The 12,049-nt window shown below is 39.3% G+C and overlaps 1 protein-coding gene across 2 annotated transcripts in view; it reads right to left on the bottom strand.

The window, feature by feature from the left end:
• Positions 1–12,049, bottom strand: part of REXO1 (RNA exonuclease 1 homolog) — a 37,186-nt gene that overhangs the window by 22,873 nt on the left and 2,264 nt on the right. The window contains exons 1-4 of one of the 2 annotated variants that reach the window (XM_026698955.2): positions 9,484–9,625; positions 4,803–6,526; positions 2,386–2,490; positions 94–340 (exon numbers count right to left, since the gene is read on the bottom strand). In XM_026698955.2, the coding sequence (XP_026554740.1) occupies positions 94–340; positions 2,386–2,490; positions 4,803–6,526; positions 9,484–9,526 (2,119 nt within the window). In that variant the 5' untranslated portion in view covers positions 9,527–9,625. Of the gene's footprint in view, positions 1–93; positions 341–2,385; positions 2,491–4,802; positions 6,527–9,483; positions 9,626–12,049 lie in introns of those variants that run through there. The other variant, XM_026698954.2, reaches the window with a different exon arrangement.

Here is a 12,049-nt window from a genome sequence, read left to right on the forward strand (position 1 = left end):
AGCAGGTCAAAAGATGAGGATCCTCTGCCTTGCTTCTCCTAAAAGAATGAAGAATTCTGCAAGAAAAAAAATAAACCAGAAACATTCACTTGCCCAACTTGGAGACTGCTGAAAGAGCCACACTGGGCACATGAGCAACTCGCTTCCTTTCTCCTTTCTGCATAACAATGGAGGTTCTTTGGGGTGCCACAGGAAAGTTTGCGTTCGGCAGGGGCCGCTGTGGCCGCTGCTGGGCCAGCTGTGCTGCCTGCTTCTGCGCTAGCTGAATCCTCTGGTAACAGACCTCTTGGGCAGTTGGGGGCCGGTAAGGCCGGATCACTGGCTTGCTTGGGACTTCCACCTGAAAAGGAAATGGAGGGACATTGGTTTGCGTGATAAAGGAGAAGCTTGCCATGTGTGGAATCTGGATCCATGTATTTCGAATTGGATCAGAATGATTGCGTCAACTCTAAAGCGAACCTGGCTGGGGCCATTTTGGAGGCTTCCCACAGGGTGAAGAAGGGATACGGAGAGGGAACATAGTTAGATGAGGGTTTGTAGCCAAAACAAAATAGTTTCCTATGGGAACCAAGGACATTCTAAGAGGTGGCTGGACAAAGGAGGAGCACAGTATCCAGGCAACCAGCCAGCCCCTCGAATGGACAATGTGACTGATGGTTTGGGGAAAGGGGGAAGTTTCACTTTTTAATCAGGTGAAAAGCACGGGAACTTTCAGAGTCGGTTTTCACCAGCTTGTGCCAGCATATCTCCAATAAAATTGTTCTTTGAGGAACTTGTACGCCTTGGAGTTCTGCTTTCTACGGAGTCATTACTTGGAACCCTGACAGATTGGCCTTACCAATCATGAGTATATGATTCACTCATACGAGACAGAACAGAAGCAAAGAGGATTTGAAGACAGTGCAAACAATGTTCCATCTACACATTTCAGGGACATATTTGTCCACCTGCGATGTTTTCATACTGAAGACAGGTGCTGAACCTCGATACACCTTGGCAAAAGGGGTTTGGGAACAGCAGATGTGCTAAGAACTTGCAAATATTTGAATTTCAGAATTTCCAATCCATTTCACAAGAGCACTTTTTTCTCTCTTACTCTGCAACAGTGCTTAATGGACAAATGGAAGGAACATGTACAATCGGCTGGAATGTTGTGTGCGGTGACCAAAAAGGCCTGACTTGTGAAAACAAAGAGCCCATTGATGTTCCAGAAAAGAGGCTAATCAAGGTTTGCATATACACACGCACACAACTAAGACCCAGCAACTAAAATCTCCTTACTTCACTTTTTTAAAAAAAGGTTTGTTTTCAACCTGCAAATCAACAAATATAGAGAACACATTTTCAAGGGCAAGGAAGCTAGAAATAATTTCTGCAAAGAAAGAATAGTTTAAATAAATGGAACATCTGCAGATCACATTATCAATCTCAGAAATGAGGTAAATACTCTGAAAAATACTGGTGGTTACCTAAACTACTGTTCTTCGCTACTATTTAATCCCAACAGAAGAAAACAAATGACTGATTTGTTCTGAATTCACTTCATTGAAAGGGGGCTTTTTTGTTGTTTTAGAACACATCTAAATCCTGCAATTTTATAACGTAACTGAATTCAGCCAATAGAATGCCAAATCGGCAAGAATGTGCTTCAAATAAGCAAACACGAAAATTAAAACCTATCACATACAATACAACTAACTCAAATTGACGAACAGCTACAATCAAAACTTTAACTGGGCAACAGCATAAAACCAAGCATGCCTTAAAAAAAATAAAGCCCAGGGAAAGATCTGTTATTTTATATGTGGCTTTATTGCCTTTCTAAATTCTTAGCTGCCACGGCAAAGAAGGCCTCTTACTGCACCTTCTCCTAAACAGCTGGTGGTACAGAAGCATGCAGCAAGGCCTCCAAAGTTTATGGGTGAAGCAGCTATTAAGGAAGAAGGGAATTCCCCACTTCTAAATTAGCTGGGATCCTCAATATTTATATGTGAATGTTACCTATAAAAACTTAGATTCTCTTTAACGTTCTTCATATCTTACAGCAACAGGAATACAAACAAAACGAAAGGCTACACGTTTAGGATCACCCTGAAAATTGCAAAGCTATTTCTAGAATATCACATACTAGAAACAGTGTTAAGTTAGACAGCTCAAAGATGTCCTGAGTGCTATTGTACCACGTGTCTAAAAACCACAAACGCAGAAGTGTACATCATCAAGGCCTGTGGGAATCCACAGGTACTAGGTTTCAACACTACATTCACAACCTCACATTACTTGGCTGGACATGGGAATATGCCCCCAAAATCTCATCAATAAGAATAGAGATTGGCAAGACTGCATCACAGACAAGCTTCGGATGCCATTACAAGATCTACTTACATGTCCTTGCTTCATTACATGAGAAATCCTTCTTTTCTGTCCAGGAAAGAGTGTGGTTAAACTGTCTTCTGTCAACTTTTCTTCAACCCCTTCCTCTTTTGATAGCTAAAGGAAAGGGAAGAGAGAGAGAAAAAGTAAATTTCCAAATTAGTTGTAGATTTGATATTGGGTACTTTTCAAAACAACAAAATCACAAAGCTTATTTTGAAAAACAGAACAGGTCAGCACTGCCAGCAACAGCTTACAGTGTTTGGGGAGGGGGAAGATATGCTCATTTTCATAGGGCAAAGAAGAAGAAATGGTCTCTTATATTCTTTGGTAACCACCTTCCAGATACATTGAGATTGAAACTGGCAGGGACTTCTGCACCTGCTGTGGACCCATTTGGAGGACTGGGGAAAATTTATTGCTGAATTTTCTACAGTACTTTTACAGACAAGCAAATAACTTTATTTGGTCTTCCCTTGCACCTTATGGATCTGTAACCTCTTAATCCAAGAAACTTTGTACATTTTAAAAAAGAATTGCTACTGTAGGATAGCAATTTTTAAAAGAAGGATACTTTTAAAAAACAATTCATGTTCGGTCCACTGTACTTGAATACGTGATGTACATAATTGACACACCCATAATTTCACCAATACAGGTAGCCCTCAACTTACGACCATAACTGAGCCCAAAATTTCCATTGCCGAGTGAGACATTTTTTAAGTGAGTTTTGCTCCATTTTACAACCTATCTTGCCACAGTTAAGTGAATTACTGCAGTTAAGTGAGTAGCTGCAATTGTAAAGTGAATCTGACTCCCCCATTGACTTTGCTTCTTCAGAAGGTCGCAAAAGGCAAACGTCATAAATATGCCAAGCATCTGAATTTTGATCAGGTGACCATGGGCATGCTGCAACAGTCATAAGTGTGAAAAACAGTCATAGGTCACTTTTTTCAGTACCCTTGTTAACGTCAAATGTTCACTAAACAAATGGTTGTAAATGGAGGAGTACCTGTATCACATATTGGAAGAGATTACAGAAGCCACATGAACTTGGGAAATGACTTCCCTAGGTGGTCCAATGGTCTGGCCCAGTTTTTATTCTGACTAGCAGTGATTTTCCAGAACCTCCAGCAGAGGAAGGCCCTTCCCCATCAACTGCCAATTAAAAATGCTAGGATATGAATCTTACGTCTTTCCACAAGGAGCATTAAGTTCTCTGCCGTCTGAGCTACAGGCTTTTTCAGGAAAGGAAACAGTGAAGCAGCTCTGTTGCTTGAGTCAACAGGCTTCTCTCACTCAATGTCTTCCTCTATAATTACACAGTGAAAATATAATTCCTAAAGCATGAAGTATACTAGGCATCAAGCAACAAAACTGCTCCAAACCCCTAAGCAATTCCAAGGGTCTTTGCAAATTTATCTCTAATTCAGTCAATATCTTGCTTGCTACACGAATTACTTTGCAAGCCAAGGGCCAACCATCCTTGAAATGCAAAATTGTTTTATGACCCAATTTCTACTGTTTTTATATACTAAAATATGTTTCTATATATTACAGTTCCTTTCATGACACCTTTGGCTACCTTTTTTTTCCCCCTGTGGGAACCTATAACACATTACTGCCAGAAAATCCAAACTCACAGAATGTATGGAATGAAAGAGGCCGTCATCATCATCTACTCTAAAGAAACTACCATCACTTAAAAGTGTTCTACAGCTAGTCCTTGACATACAAGCACAATTGAGCCCAAAATTTCTGTTGCTCAGTGAGACATTTGTTAAGTGAGTTTTGCCTCATTTTACGACCTTTCTTGCCACAATTGTGAAGTGAATCAATGCAGCTGTTAAGTTAGTAACACGGTTTTTAAGCGAATCTCGTTTCCCCATTGAGTTTGCTCAGGGGTCTTCAAACTTTGCAAGTTTAAGACTTGTGGACTTCAACTCCCAGAATTCCTCCTCCAGTCATGTTAGCTCAGGAATTTTGGGAGTTGAAGTCCACAAGTCTTAAACTTGTCAAGTTTGCAGACCCTTGAGTTTGTTTATCAGAAGGTTTCAAAAGGTGATCACCTGACCCTGGGACACTGCAACTATCATATGAGTCAGTTATGAATTTTGATCATGTGACCACGGGGAGGCTGCAGCGGTCATCAGTGTGAAAAATCGCCAATAAGTCACATTTTTCAGTGCCATTGTAACTTCAAGCGGTCACTAAAACAACTGTTCTAAATCGAGGACTACCTGAAGATGTTCCTTTCATAACACACTCAATATGTCAAATCATTTATATTTTCAGTAAACCTTAAAATTCAAGGGTAGGCCCAGTGACATCACGTTCAGAAATGATTCGATCAAGAGGTATGTTTTTAATTAAACAGGTTGCAGAGCCTGTTAACTCATCAGCCCATCCCAGCCTTCTTAGATCTTTACCTGTTTTCCTAGTCTGCCTTTGTCTTCCGTTTTGACATCGGTGGATTCATTAAATATCCGAAGGCACTCCTCCATCGGGTCAGTCTCAAAATCCAAATCCTTCTCTAGGCCAGAATAATCAATCTCATCATCAGAAGAGGAGGAAGAGGAAGCAGCAGGAGGAGCCTGGGATAACTTGAGTTTCTTAACATTTGCCATCCCATTGTCACAGGGCAAAGAGAAATCAGCATCATCTCTGTCCGAGTCTGAACTCACATCAGGGAATGGAAGAGGACGCTGGCTCACCTGCTCCTCCTCTCCACTCTCATCACCAAAGAGATCAACATGGCTCAGGGACCGCTGTTTAACCTTGCGCTTAACCTCCTTCTTGGCCTGAGAGTTGATCAATGTTTCCTTAGACCTTTTCAAGGCAGGTTGTTTGTCTTTTCTCTTATTGTGTTCAGTTCCACTAGAGATTTGGGGCTTCCTTTTCAACTCTACAGGCTGGAACTTGCCATCTTTCCTACTAGTCCCTGATTTTTCAGTAGCAGTAGCTTTGCTGACATTTTTGTTCTTGCCAGAGTTCTCCTCCTTAATTCCAGGTGAAATCACAGATTTTGGCTTATTGAGCTTCAGTGCATGCCTATCAACATGGGACTTGCATGGTTTCTCCTTACTCCTTTCCCCATTTTTGTGCTGTGCCTTCACATTCATCTTCTCCTTGTCCCCTATTTTATCTTGATTTTTCTTACCGTGCACCTTGCGGTCATCCTCCTTTTTCTTTTTCAACTTATCCTTTGATGCCACTTTGTTCTTTTCCTTTGCTTTCGCATCTCGGTTAGAAGGCACTTTGACCAACTTGGCATTTTTCTCCACTAAATCTTTGACAGCAGTTCTCTGAGGGCTCTCAATGTCTCCCATGTCATACTGCACGGCAGTCTCTTTCATTTGTCGGGAACTGGCATCTATTTGTGGGGCTCCCTTTTCTTTGGCTGCACCCAGTTTGCTTTCTGAACCTCCTTTAGATTTAAGGGGGATGGTAGAAGCTTCGTAGCATTCATCCTCCGAGTCAGAGAACCGGGCGATGGGCTCATCGTTGCTTGTTTCGTCACAATATTTCTTGAATGAAGGAGAATATGCCTCCTCGTGATCAACTTCTCTCTTCCGCTTGGTCCCCTTCTGTTCTTTAGCTTTGCTCAACAGTCTGGCAGAATAATTTGAAAGAGGATCATATTCTAAATCTGTTGAAGGCTTGGAGTTGTCAATTATGTATTTTCTATTTACAACAGGGCTGCTGTACTTCTTCGGCTGAGTGACCACAGTGGGAACATATTCCAGTGAGCTACCCTTGAATTTCGTATTGTTGAAGGAGTCCAAAGTATATTTGTTAGACTGACTAGAAGCAGCCACTGCAAGAGGAGTAGGATTGTAATCATTACCACTGTTTGCATTATAACTGCCTGGACTATACTCCAGAGAACTGAATGGATTGGATGTTGCTAATCCAGCAGCCTTAGAAGCAAGTAAAGGGGGTTCAGATGAACCATACTCTTTAGTTGTCTCCAGCAGCTCCTCATACTTCTTTTGCTCACGTTCAACTTCATTCTTGGCAGCTTCAATTGCCTTGTCAAACAGCTCAAGCTCCAGAATTCCAGAAGCTGACGAGACAATATTTTCCAAAGTGCCATTGCTGTCTTGTGCCACAGGTTTGGGAAGTTCTGGGTTGTAGGGGTCATAACCAGACCCTGGAAAAGGAAGAAAAACAAGGTTAGCATCAATCATTCCCAGAATACCCATCAAATCCCAATTATAAAAATGCATTCGATTATAAAAAATGAGAAGGAAAAGAATCAACTGCCATATGGCCCTCAGAACGGTCTGCATCAGCAACCATTCCTGTTAGGCCAGCCAGCCTCACTGCATAAAGGTATGGCTGAAGACACGTTTGTGTTTTCTCCCTCTTTTCTTTAGACTTGGGACACAAATCCCTGCTGTAACATGAAGATGCTGGAATTTCTTATCTAAATTTGAAATTGCTTCAACAGTGAGATGGGCGGCATGTACATTTTATAAATGAACAACTTTTCAGATCTTTCCTCCTATCTTTCCTCCTATCTAAAATTGATAATATGCAACTTCAACACCCCATATATAAGACAGTCTTATGCAAAGTCTTTGGTCTCAAGCAAAGAACTTAGGATGGGTTAGCACTGACTAGTATTTCACATTGGCTTGTGAAAATAATGGAAAGTTTCAACTACTTGATCTTGAAGAAAGTGAGGAATTGTAACTAGGTATACCTTGTTTCTAACAGGATCCAGGAGTAAATCTCAGCTAATCGGATTATCAGGTTCCTATGGGAGATCCTAATACTAACATAACTAACAGTGATAGAAGATAAATCTATTACAGAGAAACTAGTCCTCCAAACAGTAACAGAAGAACTGCACTCAAAAGCAGGACATGAATTAGCACACACCAATAATGAGGCTATGGTCCAAAATGAGAGAGAAAACCACAGGACTATTGCAAGAAAGCTGAAGGAATGTTAGCCAACAAAAAACAGTCAGCAAACAAGGACTGGAAGAGCATGTTTCATTTGGAGCACAAATGAAAAGGAGACACGCAAAAGTCATGTTCACTTCCAGTTCGTAGTAAACGAGCGTCATGAACTTTTTTTTAAAGAAGAAGTGTGTTTTAATTTCTAACTGAATACCCGATGTGGGGGGAAATATAGGAGAGTTCTACCATCTCTTTCATATCATATTTCTACCTGATAATTCCAATATTTTACAGTAGAAAGAAAAACGTAGATTCACACAATGCAGATGAGTTCTGTATTTAGCTTAAGGAGACTGCTTTGATAAGAGTTAAGAGAGGTTTCATAAACATTCACAGAGAAAGTTCACCTACAGCCATTAGCCATGATAGTTCAGAAGTCTCACTATCATCTCAGACCCTCTTCCTTAGCCACATGTGCAAAGAGAAAAGATAAGACTGGGAAGAAAGTTGCACAACGCCCTCTGATACATGCCACCACCATATGAGCAGCACTGTTGCTAAATTGTTTAAAAATGTTCAGGACTCTAGGAGACAGGAACAGATCGACCTTGCATTGTGAGAAAGGAATAGCTTAGCAATAGGAATTGAGCTCCATCTCATCTAACTAATGTCTTTGGAAATATTAGCAAAGACTCCCCAGAACAAGCTGAAATAGGGCATCTATTACAAGAAAAGTTCTAGGGGGAAAAATATTGCTTAAAAAAAGCTATATCCAACTCCTTTCTTAAAAAAATCAGCTTCTTGTTTGTCACTTTTTCTTCCCCTCTTGAAAACTAAAGGTAAGACCACTGTAGACAAATGTACCTCCACACCTAAAAGCACAATCTTCTTCTACTCTTCCTCCAGACCATATTTATGAATAAATCTACACATGGAAGTTATTCAAACTTCAAAACTTAAAATGTTGTTTTGAGCAGGTCTAAGCATTTGTGAGAGCCAGTTTAAATGGTTAAGGCACCAGGTTAGGAGCCACGAGACTATGAGTTCTAGTCCTGCTTTAGGCATGAAGCCAGCTGGATGACCTTATGAAGATCATTATCTCTCAGCCCTGAGAAGAAGACAATGGCAAACACTTTCCCAGAAAAACTACACAGCCTTTTTTAGGCAGTCATCAGGAGTCAAAAACAGACTGAAATGTGCACAGAAATACATTTATGGCTACCTCATGCTCTGTAGAACCTCAGAAAGATTTTATTGAAACTGCAACTCAAAAATTACTTTAGAAACCCTTGCAAGTTTCACTCCTCCAAAATCTGCATTTAAACACATGGTAAGGCTTTGAATCATTCTTGAACATCTGCAGTTCAAAATTTAACATGTCTATAATTAGTAAAGAAAGACCTTTATATGCACAAGAGTACTTGAACGTTGGTCAAACCAGATCTCAAAACCTACAAATGTGTTATTTTAGTAGCCTATTTTTTTAAAAAACTTAAGCATTTCTTAAGCAGTTAAAAGTTTCAGATTAACAAGTATTGGAAAAGTCCATTTTCTGTCTGAATTTCTGAAAAACTGCCATCACTGACAATAGATCAAATCTATAAGAATAGACTTCATATAAGGAAGCTTTTCGTGTTCCTAAAGTTAGTCAGTGTCATTGGGAAAAGCTCAGGAAAATAATACTATCTGTACAAATGTCACTTTAAATTCTGGATACATTCGTTCATTGAATAAATACCTACCAAGACCCAAAATGCATAAACATTTCACAACTCGGATCATTTCCTTCCATACCACATTTGCCATGTAACATTTTAACCACTTAATGCAATTTTAATTGCTCAGACAATAAATACTGTTCTGCTATTAAAAGCTGTAAGGGGAAGACTGAAGAATATAAGTAATATTTCCTTTTCTACCTAAGACTATATACAACTAGATGATGCTATTTAATTGATTTCTAAACTCTTCCTAAATATTTTAATATATAAGTCCAGAATGACTTAAAAGGCAACACGTTAACCAATGTTTTGGACACAGGTGGCAAAAAAGAGCTAAATAGCCCACCAATGTATAAAACTAAGCAGCTCTTTGGTAAGACGGTTTCAGCCAGTATGTAAAAAGACTGCCACAGTTATTTCTTTCTGACATATAAAAGGCAAAATAATCATTGGACAAAAGTTTTCTTTTCTCTTTTTACCTGGGTTCTCATGCACAGACAGACAATGGAGGTACTTGTTCATACTTTCATCCAAAGGTCTCTTCCCCTTTTAAATGTCTTCTTTGCACTCTACAGCCATCCTAACACACCAAGCTATCAAAATACGCCCTACTGTACAACTGCCAAGTCTTGAACAGCAAAGATTGTTCAAGGCTGCAGGACAGCAGACAGGAAGCTTGTTAGTCCCACCTTCCCATACACCGCTGTTAAAAAGGTACTTCCCTCTTAAACGGCCCCAGTGTTTTTTTTTAAGTAGTTCACATTCAGAACAAGCATCTCACATACACTAAATCTCCAAATGTATAGTAGATAAATTTTCACATTATAAACTATATAGTTTAAAACTACATGGAAGTTGAACCTGATTCATAACGCAGCAACTATGTATATCCTAGCACCTGCTATCAGAAGCACATTACGCCTTTGTGAAAGGCCCTACAACTAGACCCTTATAGGCTTATAGAAGCAATTTAAAGTGCTGGTTTGATATAAAAAGAAGCATGGCATCTAGATACCTCCAGGACTGCATACTCCAACCAAGATAGCTCCAGCCAATGCTGCATTTCAGGACAAACAAATAGCCCCAATTTTCCAGAAAGGGAGGGGACTGAACATAGAAACTGCTATTTCTCAATGACATCACCCATTTTTTGGAATACCACCTCCTTGTTTTCATTTAGGAAAATGTTGAAAACTGAATTCTTTCTAAGTGTGTTTGTGCTTTAAGATGGCATCATGTGTGTTAAACGCATTGAGCTGACTGGTTGGGAATAATTAACTGAAGGCATTTATGCATGGTTATTGGCTTATTTGCATTGTTTTAACTGAGTTTATGGTTATTTTATAATTTACCATGAGTATTTTTTTTGTATTCTTTTGTATTCTTATGTTAACCACTGAGAGTTATATTTGAATAGCAGTGGCATATAAATAGAATAGCAAGACTCACTGAGTATAACTTAGGTTAGCATGTATTTATGAATTACCCAATTACTAAAATGTGACCACTATACACATCTTTGGAAAGGGGAAAGCACCAGACATCAGCAGTCAGTCTGATACTGATACCTGGGACAACAAAGAATAGATCATAAAGTGATCAATTGGAAATAGAAACCACTCAAATAGCTTAACAAAATGGCTACCAGCTAGATCAGAGGTCTCCAAATTTGGCAACTTTAAGACTTGTGGACTTCAGCTATGCTGCTGGAGAATTCTGAGAGTTGGAGTGCACAAGTCGCCAAGTTTGGGGACCCCTGAGCTAGATGAAAGCTGAGGAGAACCAAAGCAACTGGCCTCTCAACAATACCAGCTCAACCCCTAAGATCTTCAATTGAGGTCTTGCTCACTCTGTTGCTGATGCAAAATGTCCAAAGGATTGTCCCCTAATAAGGGCTTTCTTGTTTATGATGTCACTGGCTATGGAAATACAATGATAATAATTTCCATTTCTTGGTATTTGGTCTAAGCTGGGCCTAGAACTCATGGTCTCCCAGTTTCTAGCTTGATGTCATGCACTACCAAATTCTCCAGTTTTAATAGTTAACCTCAATCAAATATAACAATTTTATATTCCTTTATTTTATTTTTAACAAACTTGATCTATAATCCTTGCAAATACAGTACTGTCCTAGAACTTTTCATTTTTCTTTCTTCCTTCTCGCAAAATCCTTCAAAATTTTAACAAGTCCCTTTCTAAGTCCAATAAAGAGAAGTCATCCAGGTTGTATTTTTGGTTTGTTATTTGTATATCCCTTTTAAGGCATCAGCCACTTTCACTGGTATATTCAATGTAACATTTTTCCATATCATTCTTGGAGTCTGTCATTTTTAAATACACATTCAGCTTAGTCTCAGTCTTGTCCAGAAAAGCTTCCTCCTCTTCTCTAATATTTTTAAAATAAATCTTTGAGGATATAAAGTACTTAATGGCAATGTACAATATCAACAAATATATTATGATGCACAACAATTAAGGCAATGCACATATTGAATTAAAAAGAAATACATCATATAGGTAGTCTCAACTTACAACCATTTATTTAGTGACCATTTGGATTTACAATAGCGCTCACAAAAATGGTTTATGACCATTTTCACACTTATAGCATCCCCATGGTCACATGACCAAAATTCATGCAATTGGCAACTGGCATGTATTTGTGAAGTCCTAAATTCATATGATCACCATTTGTAACCTTCCCAGCTGGTTTTCAACAAGCAAAGTCAATGGGAAAATCCAGATTTAGCAATAGCAATAGCATTTAGACTTATATACTGCTTCACAGTGCTTTACAACTCTAAGCTGTTTACAGAGTCAGTATATTGCCCCTCAACAATCTGGGTTCTCATTTTACCGACCTTGGAACAATGGAAAGCTGAGACAACCTTGAGCTGCTCAGAATTAAACTCCTGGAGTGAGCAGGGAGTTTGCCTGCAGTACTGCATTCTAACCACTGCGCCACTACAATTCTCCATTTACTTAACCATATGATTCACTTAACAACTGAAGAGATTTGCTTACCTACGGTGCCAAAAAATGTTG

This window comes from Pseudonaja textilis, chromosome 1, assembly GCF_049901715.1.
Source record: "Pseudonaja textilis isolate UNSWEBS1 chromosome 1, rPseTex1.2, whole genome shotgun sequence".
Classification (NCBI taxonomy): Eukaryota; Metazoa; Chordata; class Lepidosauria; order Squamata; family Elapidae; genus Pseudonaja; species Pseudonaja textilis.